This window comes from Mixophyes fleayi, chromosome 1 (assembly GCF_038048845.1).
Source record: "Mixophyes fleayi isolate aMixFle1 chromosome 1, aMixFle1.hap1, whole genome shotgun sequence".
Taxonomy (NCBI): Eukaryota; Metazoa; Chordata; class Amphibia; order Anura; family Limnodynastidae; genus Mixophyes; species Mixophyes fleayi.
In genome coordinates, this window is record NC_134402.1 from 89339348 (window position 1) to 89365226 (window position 25879).

General features: G+C 40.1%; 1 protein-coding gene across 2 annotated transcripts in view; it reads left to right on the forward strand.

The window, feature by feature from the left end:
- Positions 1-25879, forward strand: part of LOC142139997 (putative ATP-dependent RNA helicase DDX60) — a 382899-nt gene that overhangs the window by 67276 nt on the left and 289744 nt on the right. For both annotated transcript variants that reach the window (XM_075197859.1, XM_075197866.1), the window contains exons 7-8: positions 3016-3129; positions 4461-4592. In XM_075197859.1, the coding sequence (XP_075053960.1) occupies positions 3016-3129; positions 4461-4592 (246 nt within the window). The remainder of the gene's footprint in view (positions 1-3015; positions 3130-4460; positions 4593-25879) is intronic.

The window sequence follows — 25879 nt, forward strand, 5'->3', positions numbered from 1 at the left end:
TGTTTGGATTTTGAGAATGTTTTATTTCATTTTCTTCCCACATGACCTTTTTTTTACTAGCAGAGGTTGAAATAGTACTACTGCAGGGGCATCCCAATAGTACTACTGCAGCAGGAGCATCCCAGTAGGTACTGGGATGCCCCTGTTCAGCAGCCTGATCCATGATTGACAAGAGCTATGCTGTTTTCAAAAGATGTCAGTGATACTGCCACACAATTGCCACTCCAGTCATACACTTGGATTTTGAAAAACAAGGAAAGTAATGGGTGCTGGGAGGGGGGGGGGGGCATCAAGGGATGGGGCCAGAAATGCAAATGTCACCAATCAAGTTCATCAAAAAACAACAATCATTACTCAGAAGGATAACTGTGGAGGGACTAGTTTCTCAGAATAATAGGTGCTCAAGAGTTTCCATGACATAAGCGCTCATTGGTTCCAATGAGCGCTGAGTGAGCTGCCCACCTGCCAGGAAGAGAATTCCATCATTCCTCACATTCCTGCTGCCGAGAGCTGCGATGTGCGAGGAGTTTTCCCGGGGTCCCCCGCTGCCCCCCATTTAATAACTCACCGGGGTTCCCTGCAAGTCCTTCCCCTCATATCAGCAACCCGGATCCTCCTAGAGCGCCACGGGATCTGTGCCCCTTCTAATAGCACTGACAGGGGTCACCCCTAAATCAGCACTGGATTATCAAACTTGCGGATCCCCAGATTATCCCTGGATCACAAGCCCTAACTGCATAGTGCGCTGGCTCTTCCACAGAACAGTCCTGCTTTAGAGGCTCCGGCACGTTGGATTGATATAAAGTTGCTACTCTGACTTTATTGGAGATCTACTTATATGGGAGTTTTAAGTCGTGATTACAATCGAGACGGTAAGATACACTGTTATGAAGAGATCCACGGTTACACTGCCATTTGGAGGATCTGACCAAGGATCCTTAAACACGGGATTTCAGAGCTGACATATAGGGGCACATTTATCAATATTCACATAAAGTGAAAAGTAGTTTTCAATCCTTATCGCAATGATAAGGATTGAACTACTTCTCACATTTATGTACAGCCCTGCATAGAAACAGCAGTTCCGAAAAACTGCTGTTTCAGTGATAAAAAAAATCATACTTACCCCCCTCTTCGGAAGCGCTGTCTTCGGGTCTTCTCTTCACTCTTCAATTGCGCATGTCCAGTTCCAAGAACTGGACATGCGCACACAGATCCCCTCTCTGTCTCTATATACTAATGCTGCTGTCCATCTAATGACATCTGATTGTTACTGTCTCTTCACTCTCCATGATGAATGTTGTCTAACGTTCCAAATTTAGTTTATGCTATCAATGTGGTTGTATGTTGCATTTACTTGCATATGTGATTTCACATGTAAATTATGTGATCCACCTTTTAGTGTCACATGCTTGTGCACACCTATTTGAGTCAGGTGTGTGTAATTGTATTAGTGGGCAGCAAGAGAGCTTCCTCTATACATCGACAAGGGGGTACCGCTGACAATAGCTTATTCATGTATAGCATGGAAGGCATATGTAACAAAGATTGCAGCAGTATGAGTATTTTCGTAATCCTTGTTCTGCTATATCTATATCAGGTTGGCGATAACAGAAGACAATCAGAGAAAAATAATTTATTCTTTGAATAAATCATATTTTCTATGTCTAAAAATGTTAGAATATATTTTGATTAAATATATGTAAACATTTAAAAAAAAAAAAGTTTTGTTCACTAAGTGGAACTGAACTAGTCTAGTTTAGAGTAGAGATGAGCGGGCTCGGATATCTGAAATCCGAGCCCACCTGAACGTTGCCGATCCGAGACGGATCCGAGACAGATCCTGGTATTCCCGCCAATTGCAAAACTGAAACCGAGGCTCTGAGTCATAATCCCGCTGTCGGATCTCGCGATACTCGTATTCTATAAATTCCCGGCTAGCCGCCGCCATCTTCACTCGGGCATTGATCAGGGTAGAGGGAGGTTGTGTTAGGTGGTCCTCTGTCCTGCTATATCCTGTGCTGTGCTGTGCTGTACTGTGCTGTGCTGTGCTTTATTTTTCAAAATAAATCCAAAACCTTAAATCCGAACCAAAACCTTTTGTCAGGTGTTTTGCGACACCAATCCGAACCCAAAACCTCAAGCAAATCCAAATCCAAAACACAAAACACGAGACACCAAAAGTGGCCGGTGCACATCTCTAGTTTAGAGATGTTCATTGACCCCCGTGTTTTGGTTTTGGTTTTGGATCTAGATTAACTTCGTGTTTTGGTTTTGGTTTTAGTTTTGACAAAATCACCCTCGCGTGTTTTGGTTTTGGATCCCTATTTTTTTTCTAAAATCCCTTTTTTTTTTTTTTCGCTAAAATCACATAATTTGACTCTTTTTTTATTTCTACATTATTATTAACCTCAATAACATTCATTTCCAGTCATTTCCACTCAATTTTTGTCAAGTGACAAGAACACTGCTACCCCTGTTTCTGTGTGAGCAATGGCGCTGGATCTCCTGGGGAGGGAGGTACTTATGGAATCCAAAACCCGCAAGATCTGACAACGCAGCAATGACGTTTTGCCTCGATTCAGATCCGAGGATGCGCAAAAGTATCGAGCCAGCTCGCAAACCTACTTGGATCCCCATATCTAGTCTAGTCGCACATAACCCTGAGACTGGGTCGGTGAAGCATTAAGTTAACTCTTACTGCTCTGAGCCAGTATCGTGGAGGCAACTGAGTATTGCTCAGCTGCCCGGTGATATTTTATTGATAAGTTATGGCAAAAGATGATTTTCTATTCCCACTATAACCGACAGTAGAGAGTCAACCTTTTCTCTGTACATTGATAAATAGGTCGCTGTGAGTTAGATAGTGGAAAGAAAAGGTCCCTTTAACAGTAAAGTAATAATATGATATGTCAAACTGATGCAGGAAGACTGTAATTTCACATACATTTCAGATTTCCTACATCCAACTTCAGTTCTACTGACAACTAATGTTTATTTTCTTCATTTCCTTAGAATGCCAAACATTTTGAAACAGCTCTTGAAAAGTTAACCACCTCACAAAACCACGAAGAGTCTAAATTCAAATCTATATTTCAACAATTCCCAAATGAGAAATCCAAAGAACAGGTACAGTTGTTTTTCACTTTTACTAAGATCTGATTTTAACAATCATAATAACAGCTGTGATTTGGGTGATAATATTGTTAAAGCTGCAGATGTTTTGCATGTAACTAAAGTGATTCCAACACCAGAAAAACTCTTTATAAAAACTATAATTACAAAAAAATTGTTTTGTCTAAAGCAACAAATGGATAGAATAGGCACCTAGCAACAGATATTCAAGATGTTTTTCTTATACACACTCTCTAAGAATAAAATCACAATTTTATTGTTTATTTCTATAGGGGCACTCTTTAATTAGATAATAATCACGAGGGTACAATTAAATTTGTTAGTAATCACTGGGGCACAACTAATTTTTAAATTCCTGTAGGGGACACATTGTTTTTATTCCCTGGTAAACACCTGCCAATGCTACCAGGAAGGGCCCAATGTTACCTAGCTGCTAAGTAGTGTGGCCCGTTAATGAAGGGAAGGGAGGTTTTTCATACATACATTTTTTTTTACCTTTCATTATTGAGAGGCAATATAGATGAAACTGCCTGCACTACCTCTACTCTCACAACCACCTCTGTGGGTTTTTGTCTATCTTTTTGACCGTTTGACAAAGCACACATTGATAAATGTAGCGGTTTGCATTTTTACCATTGGAAATGTTGAGATTGTGAAAATGACGCTTTGTAAAATGTTAATTTCTTGCAGTTAGCGACCAGTTTGCCCTTTCATACAAAAAAATCACAGAATATCGCTGATTTTCAAAAGCTGTAGCTTGATACATTTGCCCCTGGTTTCTCTGGCTGGTTTCTCTCTCTTGCCACTGGAAATTTCCACGCCCACCCTATCCCTTAATTTGATCTTCCTGCTTACTTGTTGTTTAATCAGTAAATTTCTTTCAAAGCTCTCTTGGTGGCAGAAAAGCATGCCAATCGGTAGCCATAAATGACACATTCATGTGGTGGCCTTAAAAGGGAAGTTCATTGTTAACAATACTCCCTCTTTGGGAGTTAAGGGGTACTGCCTTTCCAAGCGGGTCCCAATTACTGAGCCAAACAAGGAGAATGGGACTCCACTGTGTCTGAGTACAATTTTGGCTGCCACAATTTTGGTGTTGGAATGGCTGGTAGCTGATAGGTTGTGCTTTTTAGTTGCCACCACTTTAATTTATTTTCAGTAAAATTTTGTGACCTTTCTTCGCCAAACAAGTGTCAAGTGTCTTTATTTATTAGGCAAGATAACGCTTGATAAGGGCATTTAGGTAAAAGTTAATGTAAAATCAACTACTATGGGATTTATAATAGTGGATTAAAACTATCATAACATTTGTGTGTATTTTATAGGTTTCCAAAGGCATTTCACTTCTTTCTACATGTCTGAATGAGCAACCCGATATAAGAGCCATTGCTTGTGTTGTTTCATGCTCCATGATGCTGAGAATACATGAAGAAATAGAAAACACTGATAATATACAGGTATGATGATCTCGTTATAGTATTAATAATAATGACTTATTTCTAATTTTATTGAACTACAGGAAGGCAAAAGAAAACTCTCAGTGTGACAGTTGTTGATTGAGCCTTACAGGGGAAAAAAAAACATCCTGGCCCAAAATAGGCTATAGGAAAAAGTTACTGGATTTATCAGTCTCATAATGTCCACTACTAATTATAGCGACAGCTACCATTTCTTGTTATAAAGGCTTTCAATCCATTTTATTTATTTTGTAAATTTGGTATGTGGTAAGGAATTCCACAGCTTAACCACTCTTACAGTAAAAAATCTCTTCCAGTGCTCATGGTCATACCTTTTTTCTTTGATTCGCAATTGATGACCCCATATCCGCTACATGGTCCTTGGTACTAGTAAATTGTTAGACAAATCATTGAATATATATGTACATATTGATTGGGTCATGTATTAGGCTCCTTTTTTTCCAAAGTACAGATGTCTAAACTATTTTTACAATTTAATCCTTACATTTAATGTATTATCATAATTTTTTTTATTATTTATTCATAAGGTACCTCAAAATTCCATAGTACCATACAGAACATTCAAGAAGCATAAATGTAATAAAACAAAGAAATGAAGAATAGTACGTAAGACATAATAGGCAAGGTGCAGAACAAACATAAAGCTAAAACAGAACATTCATCCACACTGCAGAACAATTTGCCATTTTTCCTAAATATTTTTGTGCCAGTTAATAAATTACCCTACACAGCTTAGTATCATCACCAATAATGAGCACCTTACTTCATAGACCATATACAAGATCATTATTAAAAATTTTAACCAGCATAGGGCTTAATACTCATCAGTGAGGTACACCACTATGAACTTTAACCCTGTATGATTATGTTTCATATATTACTACACATTGTCTTCTATCCTTCAACCAGTTCTGTTACCATGTGCATACTTTTTCCAACGTCCTAGTCAGAGATGAACATTTTGGATTCTGTTGAATCACACAATTCCGAGTTTTACCTAGATAGAGATTGACTTGGAATTTTCTGCTCACGTTGGATCTGAAAGCGAGGCACAACATCACTTTACCTTGGTGTTGGGATCTAGTGAGTGTCTGCCTCTACAATGAGTATGTATACCACTCCCTCCTTGTATCAGCTTTCATTTTGTGTTGGATAGAAGGTGGAAGCAGGTCCATAACCTTGAGCACTCTGAATCTACAGCAGACAGCAATGAGACTGAAAATAACTTTAAGGGATACATAAATACAGGGCCGGATCGGCCATCTGGCACTTCTGTCATTTGCCAGAAGGGCCGATGGCTGTATGGGCGGGTCCGGTCCCTGCACTTCCAGTCCCGCAATTTTTTCTCTTTTTTTTTTTTAAACTTCCGCGCGGCCGCGCGATGACGTCACATTGCGCAGCCGCCTAGGAGCCTTCGGTAAGTTGGTGCACTGTTTTTCTTTGTAATCCGTCCAGGGGATAGTGACAGGTACTGCCAGTGTCGGACTGGGGCATGAAGGGCCCACCAGGGAATGGAACACTATGGGCCCACCAAAGGGGGTGCGGTCAGCCATCATAGAGGCGGGGCCAGACACTAGAGGGGGAGTGGTCAGTCCACAAAGGACAGCTAGCACCTTAGTGCAGCATCTAAAGAATGCAGTGTGTGTATAAAGAATACACAGTCTTGACCTGCCCCTTAGATTGGGCAGAACAGTCACCAAAAATCATGATTGTCCCACTAGACCAGGATTGGCTAACCTGTGGCACTCCAGGTGTTGTAAAACTACAAGCCCCAGCATGCTTTGCCAATAAATAGCAGCTTATTGCTGGAAGGGTATGCTGGGACTTATAGTTTCACAACACCTGGTGTACCACAGGTTAGCCAAGCCTGCACTAGACTCAGATCATTTGACAGACTGTCCTACCTGTTGTTGTCACTTTTCCACCTGTGGCTGCTGGTTTCTTTAGTTGCGGCTTGTCTGGATCCTGGAATGTTGAGGGCCCTATTTGGAAAAAATAATGGGTACATTTAGAAACACCAACCATCCCTGCCATTAAATCAACAGCACCCACATTTAATTATTAGGCCTCTCTCCAGCCTCAACATTAAAGTAATAGTGCTCACATTTGATAAATAGATCTATTTTCCTCCAACCAACCCCAACATTAAATTAATAGTATTCCCATTTAATAAATAAACCTATTACCCTCCCTCTAAACAGCCCCAGCAATAAATTAATAGAATTTACGTTTAATACATCCATTTCGCACAACCATTCCTAGCATTAAATATTTTATCTTAGGACTACATTTACGCGTTTATTGCTATGCGCTTGGACAGAAATTAAGATTTGAAAATAACAGATGTAATTTTTATCACATCAGAGCATGACAATATCAAAGCCATTTTCACAATGAGACTAAAGATGGTTAGCAACAAATTGCTACTAAACACCACCTATTATATTTACCTAGAAACCCTTACCATGGGGACAGAATACAAGTGTTGTCTTAAGCTAAAAATAATTATTTATTGAATGTCCAAGTTCCAAAGGGATTGTTTTCAGGCAAAGATCTGTAAAATAGGAAGTTTCTTTCTGCTGAGCATAATTATATAGTATTTTATCATCTGTCTGGTACGTTGTATCTTTAACATGGACAGCTTCCCCCAAGCTGTTACAAAGAAGAGATAATTAGAGGTGTTTAGCTGGGTGATGCATAAGAGCTGTTTGTAAAACAAGAATATTGCAGCTCAAACATGCAAATTCACCATATATAAAGAACATTAACAATCCACGTCAGGCTTCTTAAAATACTTATGTACACCCAGAGGAGCAGAGAGAGTTTGGGATGGGTACAAAGTCCCCAGGCCTCCAATGGCGGGCTGGTGGTCATGATGAGGACTGATTGGGCTCTAGACCTATTTGCACCAGAATATATGGAGCCAAGTATCTGCATGGATCAATATTGGTAACACTCCTCCTTTCACCAAAGCTGCTTGAGCAGACTGCGGGAGGGCAGCCTAGAAGGGCCCCAAGAAGCACCCAAAGCCCAACATCACTCTCCCTGTGTACACCTGCAGCCAGGAATGGTTTTGGACAACATTGGGCCTAGGGCAAAGTCAAGAATGGGTGCCAACATTTTTGCAGTGCACAATTGTTCTTCGAGAAAAAGAAGACATTGCCAAGAGTTATGGGAGTAATTTGCCTGGTGTAGCTGCTGTTTTACCCAGCCAATGAAACTTATGAAAAATTGCAATTTAAAAAACTCCAGATCCCTTCAGTGTCATTATGTAGTAATGTTTCCCAGCACCAGCTTGTCCCACAATACCATTATGCAGAATGCACCACAGTGCCAGTATGTCCCACAATGACAATAGTCCCCATGCCAGAAAGATCCACTGTGACAGTATGTAATGTGCTCCAATGTGACAACATGCAGAAAGAAATAATATAATACGGTTCCTTACCAGGTGTGATGAATGTCCTGGACTTCCTCCCAGGGGGAAAGAGATTTTAATCCACGATGTGTGAGTAAATAAACGGAGTTTAACGCTAAAGGAAGGGGGGGGGAGTGAGTGACAATGTATGCATGGGAAAGGGGGGGTGAGTGACAATGTATGCATGGGAAAGGGGGGTGAATGACAATGTATGCAGGGGAAAGGGGGGGTGAGTGACAATGTATGCAGGGGAAAGGGGGAGGTGAGTGACAATGTCTGCAGGGGTAGGGGGGTGAGTGAAAATGACTGTAGGAGGGGGACAATAAAAATGGCCAATGTGTGTGGGGGGGGGACAGTATATGACTGTAATGTGTGTGGGGGACAGTATATGGCTATAATGTGTGTGGGGGGACAGTATATGACTATAATGTGTGTGGGGGGACAGTATATGACTATAATGTGTGTGGGGGACAGTATATGACTATAATGTGTGTGGGGGGCAGTATATGACTATAATGTGTGCTATTAAGTGAATTTGGGGCTGTTTGGGGAAAATGAGGTGTATTTATTGAATGTGATTATGAATTATTTAATGCCTGAGATGGTTGTGGGAAATTAAATAATTAATAAAAGTTATTTTTATTAAACGTAAATGCTATTTAATTTCTTGCTGGGGTTGTTTGGAGGGAGCGAAATAGGTTAACTTATTAAATGGGAATACTATTAATTTAATGTTTGGGGCTGGTTGTAGGGAAATAGGTATATTTATTAAATGTATATACTATTTAATGTCAGGGCTAGTTGGAGGGAAATAGATGTATTTATCAAATGTGAATACTATTATTTTAATGTTGGGGCTGGAGTGAGGCCTAAATTTAAAACGTGGGTGCTATATTGATTTAACACCAGTGCTGGTTGGAGTTTTCTAAATTTCATGTACCCATTATTTTTTCCTAATAGGGCCTCCAACATTCCAGGATCCAGACAAGCAGCAACTGATCTAAAGACACCAGCAGCCACAAGTGGTGACAATGACAAGACAGGTAGGAGAGACCAGGACAGTCTGCCAACTGTCCTGAATTTGGTGGGTGACTGTCCCGCTTAGTCAGGATTTGGTCTGACTGCAAAGACAGTTGGGAGGTATGTCCTACTTCACATTGTACTGCTTGTGAAGGCAGAACTGTGTGGACCTAACAGTAGTGCTCACAGTATTGCCTGTGTATTTGTTGAAAATGTGTCTAATAACTATATTACATCATAGGAGCCCCCTGTCTTAAGTGCCTAGGGCCTCTGAGCCTTAATCCAGCTCTAGTTAGCAGGAGGGAGCGGATAGCTACTCCCAGTCCCTGGATAGGACACAGCCTGCAGAGGAAGCCGAGGAGCTCTAAGTCTCATGAATTTATTAATCTTGTGAGACTAAGAGCTTCCCTGCTCACTCTACAGGAAGTTCCCACTCTTAAGGATGTCAGCAGCATCAGAAGCATAGATAAGTACAGTGGGCTGGGGGTGTTGTAATGTGTTTCTGGGGTGGAGGGGTGGCATGATGGGGAGGGCCTGATAAATGTAATGTTTTATTATAATGTATGTATCAATGCCCCATGTTGACCACACCCCCAACATAATGTGGCCACGCCCCTGACGGTGCCGCTGCTGCACAGAGGCACACGATTTTGTCCTGCTCATCAACAGAGATGGGCCTGTATGCTTGAAATGCCAGGGCTGATTTTTACTCCCAGTCCGGCCCTGCATAATATAATAATATTTATATATTATTAATTAATATAATTGGAATCACAACCCTGTAGTTAAAACTAAGAAGTTATAGATCAGAGATCTAGCCCTCTTTCTGTTTGGCAAGGTACAGAAGAGGGGTGTACTACTACTTGACATGAAGAGAGGTACCAGTGGTGTGGCGACTCTTAGCTACTCTGGTATTTCTGACTTTTTTTGTATTTTTCAAACAGACTGTAATATTTAACTTAAATAATACCTATATAGCAGTGTTAAGACAGCAGCAATACATAACTTGAGCAAAATACTAACTAAAATAAATGTATGATATTCTGAGAAAAGAAAAAAAAGTTATTTAAGTCAAGAATACTGCTTGTTGAACTATTATTGATTAGTTATTAATCAGTGATGATTAGTACTGTGAAAATGAAAATATTTTCACATTAAAAACTGTTTTGACCATTTCAGTGGCAGAGCAAAACAAATTTGAAGTTATTGTTTATTTCAATTCATTTCATTGCAAACATGTCAAATTGTTCAAATAAATATTGTGTGGCAGACATGGTAGAGCATGTGATAGAGCACTCAGACACACACACACACACACACACACACACACATACACATACACATACACACACACACAGCACAAAACATTATCTAAAATAAGTTTATAATACTCTGAGAAAAGCAATCAGAGTATTAGTTAAACTATTATTTAATACTAATCTTTACTAAGTTGAATATTTCTCATCGTTAAACAATATTATATAAAACCGCATAGTTAAAGTAGAAGATGTTGCTGATTTCAATACATTTCATTGCAAAAATGTCAAATCAATACTATTGGCACAATTGGTAGAACAAGCGGCAAAATATGGGTGGGAGATCAACATCCATGCGCAAAATACTATCTAAAAATAAATCTCTGATGCTTTAAGAAAAGTAATCAGAGAGCAAAAAAGCTGTCATACAATATTGTGTGGCAGTAGCTGGTTTGCAAGGTAATAGAATTCTGTAGTGCCTTCTTTCCCTTTACTTGAGTGTGTATTCACCTGGTGTGATGACAGCATATACAATATTAATTTGATTGATTTTGTAATGAAATCTCAGTACATGGTTTTACTGCTGGTATCATGGATTATATTCTGTTGAGTTGAAGCATCTTAGTACTAGTATGGCAGAAATACTCCTTTGACTAGTAAAGATAATGTCAGAAGAAAGTCACAGACAGTGCCCTCTAAAAATGCTTAATTAATTCTCTCAAAACAATAGTTCTTTCAAGGGTTAAAGGAAAACATAATGATAATGATAATAATTGGGAAAAAAATATCCCATACATCACCCACCGTGGCATGAAAGACTGGCTTAGCTATGAACTCACACCAGAATACTTTTCCTGATTCTATAGTAAATAATGGAATGATTCTTTTTCCTAGCTTGCAGGAGTGTACTGTTCACAGATTCTCAGCATTTCCCACTCAATCTCCAAGCTGTCAAAGCTAGATGTTTTAAATTTAGATGTAGAACTGGATCTTGATTTAGTAAATTCGCTTGGAGTGGTAGAGGCCATCGACTTTCTCTGAACATTTCCCATTGGAAACAAAGAATGCCTTGGCCAAAATGGAAGAATAGCTATTACTTCTGCTTTTTACTTTTTAATGTTCCTCACAACATGAAGATTGAGAATAAAATGGAGGGAAGAGGTATACCAGTTGGAGCATCCAGGCTGTGCTAGAGCATCTATTCCTTCTGTCCCTGGAACTCTATGTCAATACAGGAATCTGGGTACTTTTGCATTGGGGTTTGTTGCAATTATGTATATGTCTATATCTGGAAGCCCAAACTTGTTTAATAATATATGAAATACATTCTGATTTAGACTTTACTCCCCTAGATGGATTTGTGTGCGACTGGGACAGTTGGCTGGTATGTTCATTTTGTCTGCTACATGAAATGCTGAGTGCCTTTACATTATTTTCTTCCCCCCCAAAAAATCTTATTGTTTCTGTCATCATTGCTCTGTTTCTGGTTCCTACCTGATGATTTATGAAAGGCATCTTGGTTCTGTTGTCTTACTGCACTCTTAGATGTCTTCCCTGCAAAAGACACGGGAAATATTGGATTGCTTTCCAAATCACTCTTGATTCTAAGAGATTTATGTGCTCAGTGCTGGTTCTTCTCGTCAGACTCCTGGCGTGGAAGCAGCTTATGCACTCTGCTGCTGCAATCACCTATTACCTGCTCCACTCGTTAGTGGTAACTACTGCAGATCATCGCTACCATCTCTCTAAGTGTATTGCTGCAACTCACCTATTACCTGCTCCACTCATCAGTGGTAACTACTGCAGATCATCGCTACCTTCTCTCCAATTGTGCTGCTGCAAATCACCTATTACCTGCTCCACTCGTTAGTGGTGACTACTGCAGATCATCGCAACCTTCTCTCCCAGTGCACTACTGAAAATCACCTTTAACTGCTCCACTCATTAGTGGTAACTACTGTAGATCATCACTACCATCTCTTTAAGTGTGCTGCTGCAAATCACCTATTATGTCTCTGTGGACTATCACTGAGCATCACTCAATACTCCTACTCATTTGTATCTATCTATTGCCTACATTCTCCTCTGTACTCAGTTTACTATCGCTGCTTACTGGGAACTCCACTAGAGGGCCGCGACCTGCAGGGTGGAAGCTGCCAAGCCCAAATTCCCTTGCGGGAACCTCTGGTGAAAACTTTCCACTTTGTTAGATTCTGCGCCTCTGGGTGAAGTACCATCAATCCCAGGCAGAACAGAAGGATCCCAGTCATCCTAGTGAATCCTGACACTCTAGTATGAGATCTCTCATGTGCGAACTTGCCCACGGTATTAATCCTATTGCTGAGAACTACATTCCCAATTGCCACAGCCCTTTCCTTATTTTCATATGATAATGAGTCTGTACTTACCTTGCCAGATGAACAATTTTGAACAATCTTTTTTCTGACAATGATATTCTTTTCTTATGGTGTCTATCTGGACTCCCAGAAATGTAATCTGTTGTGCTGGTACAAGATTACTCTTTCTTGTTCAACACCCATGTATGGTGTGGTAAAAAACTTATTATCTGGGCTGTTCTGAGGCTGATTATTCGTTATGACTCTCCAACAACAAGAATGTCATCCAGATATGGCTATATCGTGACTTCTTGTTTCCTTAATTCTGCTATCAATGTAACGATACCTTGGTGATAGTTTTCAGGTTGTCACCAGCCCAAACAGTATGCATCTAAACTATAAATGATGCCCCATTATCCAGAAACTGAGAAATGTTCTGTGCTGTATAGCTACATGAACATAAAAGTAAGCATCCTGAAGGTCTATGGTTGTCATAAAGTCCTCTTTGCTGTTTGCTTTTACAATATAATTCACTGATTCCATCCAAAAATGTGTACAAACTTGTTGAGTCTTCTGAAATCCAAAAACCATGTGAAAGGCTCCTGAAATTTTCTTGAAATGTAATGGTCTGAAATGAAATCCCCCCCTTCTTGATTTGGGAAAACCTGAGAAATTGCCTTGATCTTCAAAAGACTTTACGAACTTTGTATGACACCTCCATCTCTATTCTGCTTGATGGAGTTTCTGACAAAGGAAAGAAACTTCCTTTGGGATGACGACTGAATTCTATACTGTATTCCCTTTTTATAATGTCCAATACCCACTAATCTTATTGGGTCATTGAGGCCTGTATTAGGAAACACACATAAACTCTCTTGATTGAATAGCCCGACCGATTTGATACTACCGGCTGCGGAGACACAGACACTAACAAGGGGTAGGTATTCATCAGGGACCCCCGCAGGGGGGTATGGGCATAGCTGCTATCCCCCACAGTTGGCAGCCCTCTATGCAGGTATCGGACAAAACTGGCAAGTGGAAGAAATCAAGCAAGAATTATGTGGATTACACAAGATAGCAAATAGCCCGGTACTCACTGGCATAGATGGAATAACCAGGACACTCAGGCGGGGATGGAATAACCAGAGCACACTTGCATGGATGAAATAACCAGCACATACTGGAGTGAATGGAGTAACCAAGACACAGAAAGGCACAGGGATGGAGTATGCAGGAAACTTAGGAGGGAATCAGGACTTGGACAAAGCTTAATCTTCTGGCACCATTTTGCTAAAAATGGTGCCTTAAATACTATAGAGGTAAAGGGGGGTAGTTGGGCAGCATCCGATATTACAGGAGTCATTATTATATATAGGACAGGCATGTAGTAGAAGACATTTGGTAAAAGTTGCTCATACTCCAACAGTGGATGCGTCTAACTCTAAAAATAGTTGAGAAGTGTCGAGCACTGGAGCAGAGGAAAAGGCTTGTTTGAGGACATGGAATGCCTTAGATTGGCGTCAGCATTCTTTCGAGTGAGTGCAATTATTGGAGTCACCAAGGTGAAATACCCTTGAATAAATTGCCGATGGTAATTGCTGAAGCCAAGAAATCACTTTAAATACAGACAGTATGGCATAGTCTAACACTGCTCGTACCTTTTCCAGGTCCATTAAAAGACCTAATCCAGAAACAATGTACACCAAGAATGTTAACTGATCGCATTAATAAAGACACTTCTCGAGCTCACAGAATAGCTAGTGTTTCGGAAGGTGGGAGAGTACATCCACCAGATGAATACAATGAGAAGCCAGATCTTTGAATTAAATTAGGATATCATGCAGATACACCATGACACAAAGATAAAGCATATCCCTTTCGTATCTCATTGATGAAGCTTTGAAAAATGGCAGGTCTATTGTATAAGCCAAATGGCATAACCAAGTATTCATAGCAGCTGTCACAGGTAGTAAAGGTGGTTTTACTTTATTGCCAGTTTAAAGAAGATGGTGGATTCCTTGACACAATTGAACAGTTCAGGGATCAAAGGGAATAGATAATAATTTTTAATGGTGACAGAATTGAGGTCCTGATAGTCAATCACACTGGAAGACTCCCGTCTTTCTTTTTTACAACAGAGAATCCTGCACCTGCATGTAAAATGGAGGGTCTAATGGAGTCTTATTGAAGCTTGCTATCCCACTTCTTCAAAAATTTGTGTTTCAGAGAAAAGAGTGGGTAGACAAAACCATAAGTCTTACCTGGGATTATTTCGGTAGGTGCGAGAATTTGGGATTTCTATGGGGAAACATACACGAAGATGTATGGAACCCATACAAAGAGAGGCTGTCCCACCGGAATACACTGAGGTGTTTGGCACTGTAGGCAAAATGCAGAGGGTACAGGTGAGTACGGAAAGTGTGGGAGTTTGATAATGTGCAACAGAGTACACAAAGTTTGTAGGTTTTTTGACACTACTTGCTGCGGAGGTGCAATGAGGAGTCTAATGAGGGGTAGGCATTCACCGGGTATGGGCTTAGCTGCTATACCCCTGCTATAGCCCTTGAGCAGGTAATGGAAGTGACTAGCAGGTCAAAGCTTTCAAGCAAGAATGATGTGGAATACACAACATAGCGAATATCCTGGAACTCAATCGCATAAATGGAATAACCAGGACACTCTGTAGGGTGGGGAGGCAGCATCTAATAGAATGGGTACCAATATTATATATAAGATGGGCATGCAGGGTTTTCAAAGATGGCACCCACCATCATCATAATATCAGCGGTACCGGAGGAGAAGGAGTTTCCTACCGACACCTGACACAGGGAGGGAAGAAGGGCACCAGACCCAGGTATGTGAGATTTAGTGTCAGGCATGTGACAGTCTGCTCCTGACATTAGTCATTGTTGTGACCTTTGGTTTATTATTTCATCTTTAGGTCTGAGTAGCCAAAATACTGCCTATGTGCAGTATAGAAATTTTGCCTGAAATATTGCCTTCCTGACTTGTAACTCATTGCCTCCTTAAACTGCTGATGAGAGGATGAAGATGTACAATTTATAGTTATGCAATCTTGTAGCAATCTGTTTGATTTTCCACTTGACAATTTATATACAGTATTATAGAATCAAATTTTTTTCCAAAAAGAAGAACTCCTTCAAATGAAAGTTTAGCCAGACAATTCTTTGACCGGTCTTTCGCTGCCAAGAATTTAACAAAAAAGCTCTCCTTACCACTGCTACAGATGCCATAACTCTTGCACAAAAAAGCAGTATTATCCAGAGATGCGTCACAGTGAAATTCTACACCATTTTGCATAATTTCCACACTTTTTATTAGATTACATCTTTTCACTATTCTCTGGATGTCTGAAATTTTCTCCCCATAACCTTGAGGCTCTGGCTACTAAGGCCATAGTTACTCCTGAATTTAATGTGGTTCCAGATGAAGTATGAATCTTTTTCAAATATTTTTCTGCTTTCCTGTACGTTGGATCCCTTAAAGGACCCCATATTTTCACATTATCCAAATTAAAAAGCCTAGGTGTTTCTTTAATTACTCCTGATTTACCAGTGGAAGAATGTTCCAATATTCCTGGAGAATACCATTCTGACTGAGAGAATCTATCTTCCATATCTAAACTTGTTAGAGAACTTTTAACTCCCTAAATGTTTGCAAATCTTCTTTAGGTACAAATGATTCCTTCATTCATGCTATATGCTCCTTAAATTGCCCAGGAGGCTGAACTTTTCCTTGATTTTGGGAATTGCTCATAATACAAAACACTCCTTCAAATTCTGCCATAAACATTTTTTCACAAGCTGCATAAATCCTTTGAGTTGGGTTTTCCTTTTTGCTTTATCCAGGCTCTACAAGAGTGCTGATAATGCCAATACTATTACTAACTAACTAAAAAATGCCTTGCATATATGTTTGTAAAACACCCCAAATTTCGGTGCTTACCTGGAGGGTTCTTCAGCGATTTGGATTGAGCTCAGGCTCCATTTTACTGAACGACATGAGGTTACTTAATTGTAAGTGATGATGCACAGCACTTCTCCATTTAGACAGGGAACACTCTTTATAGCAGTTCCGAGTGCTTGCCTGGTTCCCAGTGATGACACGGTGCACGTGCATGCACAGACCTGCTCCAGCGCTTGGAGGCGCAATTTTTCAAACAGGTTATATATTGCCTCGGCTGCTCCTATAGGTAGTAGCATAACAATCCTAAGTCCAAAATAACAAACTCCCTATTGACCTGTGTAGCTAAGGATAGAAAAAGACATGGATGAAAAGGAGGAGCTGTCTTACATACTCTCTCTAAGGGGGCATTATTGTTTGACCTGTTTCTAACTGAACAAAACAGAAGCTAACCCATAGTAAAGGCTGCCATTGAGGAATGAAAGGGAAATATATATTTTAATAAACTGCCATCATATCCAGAGCTGCTCTACAATTCTGTCTCATGGACTGGTATAACATTAACACTGTGTTATTCAATTATTTTCATAAACACAATGTCTCGGAACTCCTTTAAATAATTTACTCACGACAGAAGTCAAGCTGACATACAATACCCTCGTTCTTATTTAGTATTTTCGTTTTAAAGATTGGGACAAGAGTTGTCACTAGTTCCTAGTAAACTTATTCAGGGGCGGGCTGGGCCACGGGGCAGGGGGGCATCTGGCCCCTCGGTCTGGTACCTGTTTGGGCCGCAGCTCCCTCCACCTGTTGATAAATGCGGTTCCGGTCCGCATATACAGAATACTGCCGAGCACAGAGAAGGCTGCATCACATGACACTCAATGCGGCCGTGTCATTCATTAAAACTTGATTCTGAACAGTGCTACAGGGCTCCTCCCATAGTCTAAGGGAGCCCTGTAGCAGCAAATAACTGAGGGCCAGGGTGTCAGATTGTCCTACTTCCTCTCCCCCCCCCCCTAGTACAGCCCTCTAGATATGATTGGGGCAGCCCAATCATACATGGGAGCCTCAATCTCACTAGGAGGCTCCCATGAAGTAAGTAAAAATAAATGAGTTAAATATGTAAATAAATATATATGTATATATATATATATATATATATATAAAAGACAAAAGAAGAGAAGCGCCACGCATAGTGTATTAAATGACCAACAATTAGTCTTCTCAGTGTGACAAACAAGTGAATTGGCCTCGTACCAAAAAACGAATAATAAACAGCTTATCTGTAATTAGATTCCCAACATCCTATATAGAATCCTTGATGTCCAGTCCTTATGGCTCCAGAAATTCAGATCACTATGGACTCAGAGCAGAACTATTATGGTGTAGTATGCCAAATAAGGCTACCAACAATTCCTCAAAACTGGGTACCAACATAAGCTCATATCAAATTGATCCATAAAAAAATTATTATTACAAAGATAAAATAATTGATATATATAAAATGCGCCCGTACATAATATATAACATATATAGGCTTATCTGCAGTCTTTCCTGATGGTAATCACGGATCTCTCAAAACCACCTGGCCGAGGTAGATATGGTAATCCACGGAAAGAAACAGAAAACGCCTTGTCCCCCTCAACGCGTTTCGTCACTCGACTTTTTCAAGAGGATTCGGGGTATGTAGTATAGTATGTTAGTCCAAATGTCCAGTTTATATGGTCCCACAAAGCACAAACACCTGTAAGTGACATTATCCAGAGATCCGGCCGGACAAAGCGATATGACATCACTTCCGGTAACAGGCCCTCCGTCACTTCCGGTATCGGAAGATCTATCCCTTAACAAAGTAAAACCTTTTTTCATATTATTGGATATGTATTACTTCCGCGTTATAACTATATCATAGCTTGTTAATATACAACACTGAAAAAATAACTTTATCGAAAAAACGAGCCTCCTTATACTTATCAACAGAACCATTCATATATCATATTATCGTCCTCATTTTTGAACAATGGAGAGCGCCATTTTCTAGTGGATTGTACCACTTAACCATACAGAAGCCATTTTTAAATAGATCCCCTCTTTGTTAATAGGGCATTGTAACAATACATACAAGTATCTATTAAAGTATTACAAGCATCAATTAGTATACAATCCAGCCAGGAATTAGCAACAAATCAAAATACATACATAAATTGCATATAAAATGTATAATATCTTGATATATAATATATCTTCACATATCAAAAAATATAAAACTTTCAAAATACATAATCCCCCTGTCAAATAAACAAGAGGAAAAAAGAAAAAAGAAAAGAGACAAAAAAACAATTATTATTCCAAATTATATCATATGAAGGCAGCTAGCTCAAAGGCTTCATTTAATCCCCTTGGTGCAAGTGTATCCAGTTTGTAGATCCAAAACATCTCTCTACGTGATAATTTATTAGCCAAATCTCCACCTCTAGGGCCCAGGAAGACTTGTTCTATAGCCTTAAATTTAAGCCCCTTTGGATCAGCATTATTATGTTTATTAAAATGTCTAGGAATAGAGTGTATATCCAATTTATTTTTAATTGATCTCACATGCTCCTGGATTCGTAATTTGATATTCCTCTTAGTTTTCCCAATATACTTTAGGCCACATGGGCATTCAAGCATATATATAACAGATGAAACCAAACAGTTCATATGTGATTGAATTTTAAACTCTTGTTTATTACCAGAGTCTGTAAATATCTTGTTCGGTCCATCCACAAATTTAAGTACATTACATTTAGTGCATTTATAAAAACCATTAGGATGCTTTAAGAAATTATTAATTTTATCCTCACAAACCACACTTTTCAGATTACTAGGTGCCACCATGTCTTTTAAATTCCTAGATTTCCGAAAAACAATATCAGGTTTTTTAGGCATTGTAGGACCTAAAACGGGGTCTACACAAATCAGGTTCCAGTATTTATTAAGAACATGTCTTACTCTTTTTTCTCCCATCCCATATTCTGTGATAAAAGGGATCAGATTCTCTTTCTTTTCCCTCTCTTTATATTTTAAAAGATCGTTTCTCTCAATATCATTAGTTGTTTTTAGTGCTTCAGAGATAATAGACTCAGGGTATTTCTCTAAATCTTTCAACAAAGACCTCAGTTTGTTCTTTACATACATTCTTGTCAGAGCAGTTACGTTTAATTCTACTAAATTGAGATAACGGAATATTATTTTTCCATTTTCTCATATGGTTGCTCCCATAATGTATATAGCTGTTAGTATCGACATTTTTAATAAAAGTTTTAGTTTCTATTCTATCTTCCTTAATTTCCAGAACCAAATCTAAGAATTCAACACTTGTTTCATTAATGGAAGAGGTGAACTTAAGATTAAATTGATTATTATTTATATGTTGAAGAAAATTTTGGAAGAGATCCAAAGACCCATCCCAGATAATTAAAATATCGTCAATATATCTACGATATAGGTTGAGAGATTTCGAAAAGGCATTCTCCACAAAGATAGATTCCTCCTCCCATTTGCCCATATACAGGTTAGCCAGAGAAGGTGCAAAAGTGGTGCCCATGGCTGTCCCGCATAATTGTAAATAAAAAGCTCCCAAAAATTTAAAATAATTATGGGACAAAATAAACAGGACTAGATTACATAAAAAATTATATTAACAAAGAGGGGATCTATTTAAAAATGGCTTTGTATGGTTAAGTGGTACAATCCACTAGAAAATGGCGCTCTCCATTGTTCAAAAATGAGGACGATAATATGATATATGAATGGTTCTGTTGATAAGTATAAGGAGGCTCGTTTTTTCGATAAAGTTATTTTTTCAGTGTTGTATATTAACAAGCTATGATATAGTTATAACTAGGGATGTGCACCGGCGACTTTTGAGGTCTCGTGTTTTGTGTTTTGGATCCGGATTTTCGTTATTTTTGGGGTTCGGATTTGTCTCGCAAAACACTTGACGAAAGGTCTCGGTTCGGATTTAAGGTTTTGGATTCTGATTTTTTTTGAAAAAAACATAAAAAGTTTAAAAATCAAGTTTTTGGGCTTATTTTCACTCCTAGGCTATTATTAACCTCAATAACATTCAATAACAAGCATTTCCACTAATTTACAGTGTATTCTGAACACCTCACAATATAGTTATTAGTCCAAAACGTTGCAACAAGGTATCTTTCTGGACTGCGTAGAGGAGTGGGTCACCCCAATATATATTAAAAACCCTGAACTTTTATGAATCGCACCAATAAATGTACCTGGACTGCGTAGAGGAGTGGGTCACCACAATATATATTAAAAACCCTGAACTTTTATGAATCGCACCAATAAATGTACCTGGACTGCGTAGAGGAGTGGGTCACCACAATATATATTAAAAACCCTGAACTTTTATGAATCGCACCAATAAATGTACCTGGACTGCGTAGAGGAGTGGGTCACCACAATATATATTAAAAACCCTGAACTTTTATGAATCGCACCAATAAATGTACCTGGACTGCGTAGAGGAGTGGGTCACCACAATATATATAATAAGAAAACCATCAACTTGTTTGATTCGCACCAATAAATGTACCTGGACTGCGTAGAGGAGTGGGTCACCACAATATATATTAAAAACCCTGAACTTTTATGAATCGCACCAATAAATGTACCTGGACTGCGTAGAGGAGTGGGTCACCACAATATATATAATAAGAAAACCATCAACTTGTTTGATTCGCACCAATAAATGTACCTGGACTGCGTAGAGGAGTGGGTCACCACAATATATTAAAAACCCTGAACTTTTATGAATCGCACCAATAAATGTACCTGGACTGCGTAGAGGAGTGGGTCACCACAATATATATTAAAAACCCTGAACTTTTATGAATCGCACCAATAAATGTACCTGGACTGCGTAGAGGAGTGGGTCACCACAATATATTAAAAACCCTGAACTTTTATGAATCGCACCAATAAATGTACCTGGACTGCGTAGAGGAGTGGGTCACCACAATATATATTAAAAACCCTGAACTTTTATGAATCGCACCAATAAATGTACCTGGACTGCGTAGAGGAGTGGGTCACCACAATATATATTAAAAACCCTGAACTTTTATGAATCGCACCAATAAATGTACCTGGACTGCGTAGAGGAGTGGGTCACCACAATATATATTAAAAACCCTGAACTTTTATGAATCGCACCAATAAATGTACCTGGACTGCGTAGAGGAGTGGGTCACCACAATATATATTAAAAACCCTGAACTTTTATGAATCGCACCAATAAATGTACCTGGACTGCGTAGAGGAGTGGGTCACCACAATATATTAAAAACCCTGAACTTTTATGATTCGCACCAATAATCGTATCTGGACTGCGTAGAGGAGTGGGCACTGGGCACCACAATAAAATATATAAAAAACCTTCAACAGGTCTGCATTACACTACACATACGGCTGCTCCTCCATCCTCTCCATCATATACATGTTGGAGTTTTAGCGTGTGACAACCTCTTGTTTTTGATAATGTCAGTGCATTTTGAATATTTTTCAATTTGCCCCACACCACTGAATGTACTTTATCTATGATACGCATCTATCTATCTTGACTGCGTAGTGTGGTGGCCCCGGTACACAATTTGGTACCGAGGCCACAATATAATTAAAAAACCCTCCACGTGTCAGAATTCCACCAAACAAGTATCTGGACTGCGTAGTGGGGTGGCCCCGGTACCCAATTTGATACCGGGGCCACAATACCTCCTCCAAACATGGTACAGACAATTCGTCATTGAGATCCCATCAAGTATGTTAAAGACAGACAGGGTCCAAGTGTTATTGGTTGACTTTGTAAACCAAAAAACTGTCCCTGTTGCACATAGTCGTGCAATGAAGACTGACTTTTTCATTTAAAGGCACCATCTTTCAAGTGTAGTGTTTGTAAGTCTAAGTCATATTATACTTTTGGTAAAATTGGTTTATTTTGTTCCTCTTTATGGTAATTAGTAATAGAATTAAAGTATTAAATAGAATTAAAGTATGAAATAGAATTAAAGTATTAAATAGAATTAAAGTATGAAATAGAATTAAAGTATTAAATAGAATTAAAGTATGAAATAGAGTGGTATAGAGTTGTAGTGTGGTATAGATAGAGTGGTCCCCACAATATAATAATAAAACCCTCAACTGGTCTGAATTCCACCAAACAAGTATCTGGACTGCGTAGTGTGGTGGCCCCGGTACACAATTTGGTACCGAGGCCACAATATAATTAAAAAATTGGGCATGAACTGTCACCGTTGTTTAATATCTGATACACCTAAATATGGACTGCACAGTGGAGTGGCCCCGGTAGTAAATTTGGTGCCGGGGCCACAATACCTCCTCCAACTTCCAAGTGTAGTGTTTATAAAGACAGACAGCGTCGAAGTGTTATCAGTTGGCTTTCTTAACCCTAAAATTGTCCCTGTTGCAAATATTCGTGCAATGGACAGTTACTTTTTTATTGAAAGACTCAAGCTTTCAAGTGTAGTGTTTATAAAATATAAACAACAATACAGTAGTTTTAGAGCACGTCAAAAACTCTTGTTTTAAATTATGACACGGCATTTTACTTTTGGTTTAATTTCTTGAATTTTTTAAAATTTGGTTTTACTTTTTGAACATGGCAAACGACTGTTGATTGGTCATATAATGCCAAAAAAAAAGTTCCAAGATGGAATTGTCCTTGGGCCCTCACACCCACCCTTATGTTGTTTAAATAGGACATGCACACTTTAACAAACCAATCATTTCAGCGACAGGGCCTACCAAACAACTTTGGCTGAAATGATTGGTTTGTTTGGGCCCCCACACCAAAAAAGCTATTCATCTCTCCCTGTACAGACTAAACAGGCTCTACTGAGGCAAGATGTCGTCCTCATCCTCAACCTCTGATTCCTCTCCCCCTACAGTGTGTACTTCCTCCTCATCACACATTATCAATTCGTCCCCGCTGGACTCCACAACCACAGGTCCCTCTGTAGTATCTGGAGGGCAGTGCTGTACTTCATTGAGGAATTGATTATTCATTTTTATAAACATCATTTTTTCAACGTTGTGAGGAAGCAACCTCCTTCGCCGCTCACTGACCAGGTTCCCCGCTGCACTAAAAACTCTTTCCGAGTACACACTGGAGGGGGGACAACTCAGGTAAAATAGAGCCAGTTTGTACAGGGGCTTCCAAACTGCCTTTTTTTCCTGCCAGTAACAATATGGACTGTCTGACATGTCTACTTGGATGGTGTCAGCAAAGTAATCATCCACAATTTTTTCTATTGTGACAGCATCCAATGCAGCGAGAGTAGACATGTCTGCAATGGTTGGCAGGTCCTTCAGTCCGGACCAGATGTTATCAGCATCCCCGCCAGTGCCTCTTTTGGGAAAACTGAGCTTTTTCCTCGCAGCCATAGATGTGGAAGAAAATGAGGGTGGAGCTGTTGGCATGTCACGGTCCTCTTCAGAGGACAATCTCCTGACCAGCAGGTCTTTGCACCGCTGTAGACTTGTGTCCGCCGGAAACAGAGACACAACATACGCTTTAAACCGAGGATCGAGCACGGTGGCCAGAATGTATTCCTCTGACTTTAAAAGAGTGACCACCCTCGGATCCTGGCAAAGCGTACGAAGGGCTACATCCACAAGAGCTACATGCTTGGTGTAATCGCAATGGCTTACCAGCTCCTCCCTCACTTTCTCCAGCTGCTTCTGCAACAGCCTGATCAGGGGAATGACCTGACTCAAGCTGGCAGTGTCGGAACTGACTTCTCGTGTGGCAAGTTCAAATGGCTGCAGAACCTTTGACAACACGGAAATCAGTCTCCACTGCGCTTGACTGAGGCGCATCCCCACTCCTTTGCCTATGTCGTAGGTGGCTGTGTAGGCCTGAATGGCCTTTTGCTGCTCCTCCATCCTCTGCAGCATATAGAGGGTGGAGTTCCAGCGCGTCACAACCTCTTGTTTGAGGTGATGGCAGGGCAGGTTCATGCTTTTTTGATGTGCCTCTAGTCTGCGGTAGGCACTGGCTGAATGCCGAAAGTGTCCAGCAATTTTGCGCGCCACCGCAAGCATCTCCTGCACACCCCTGTCACTCTTGAGGTAATGCTGCACCACCAAATTAATGGTGTGGGCAAAACATGGGACGTGCTGGAAATTGCCCATATTTAATGCCCGCACAATGTTACTGGCATTGTCTGACACCACAAATCCCCATGAGAGTCTAAGTGGGGTAAGCCACTGGGAGATAATTTCCCTCATTTTCTCTAATATGTTGTCAGCATTGTGCCTCTTATTAAAGCCTGTAATACACAATGTTGCCTGCCTTTGCATGAGCAGCCATTTTGTAGATGCTGCTACTGATGCAGCTGTTGCTGTTGCTGCGGAAGGGGATGCATCTACCCAGTGGGCTGTCACAGTCATATAGTCCTTCGTTTGCCCAGAACCACTTGTCCACATGTCCGTGGTTAAGTGGACAGTGGGTACAACCGCATTTTTAAGAGCACTGAGGACACTTGATCGTACTTCTCTGTACATTTTTGGTATCGCCTGCCTAGTGAAGTGGAATCTCGAGGGGATTTGGTACCGGGGACACAATACCTCCATCAACCCTCTAAATCCCACTCCACTGATGGCGGACACCGGGCGCACGTCTAACACCAACATTGCAGTTACAGCCGCAGTTATCTGCTTTGCAATAGGGTGACTACTATCGTATTTTGTGGTCATGGCAAACGACTGTTGGACGGTCAATTGTTTTGTGAAAGACTTAGCGGTCTTACGACTTCCCCTCTGGGAAGATGACCGACTAACAGCAGCAACAGCAGCAGTGGCAGTAGTAGGCGTACCGCTGCATGATTCCTCGGATGAATCCCGTATTGAGGAGGACTCAGTCTGGCTGCTGACTTGGGCTGCAGGACTGAATCTGATGGAGATTGTGGAGGAAGTTGACGAGGAGGGTGTTGCTGGTGTGTATCCACGGGATTTAGGTGTCCCTGTACCGATGAGGGTCCTAGCCCCAGTTCCTGAACTAACCACTGAACTATGAAGGTTATTCAGGTGACGTATAAGGGAGGATGTTCCTAGGTGGGCAAGATCCTTACCCCTGCTTATTTGAGCTTTACATAAGCTACATATGGCCATACATTGGTTGTCTGGATTTGGATAAAAATAACTCCAGACCGAAGAGGTGCATTTTTTGGTCTTCTGACCAGGCATGACGATGGGCTTTTTCATCCCATAGACATCAGCTGTTTCCCC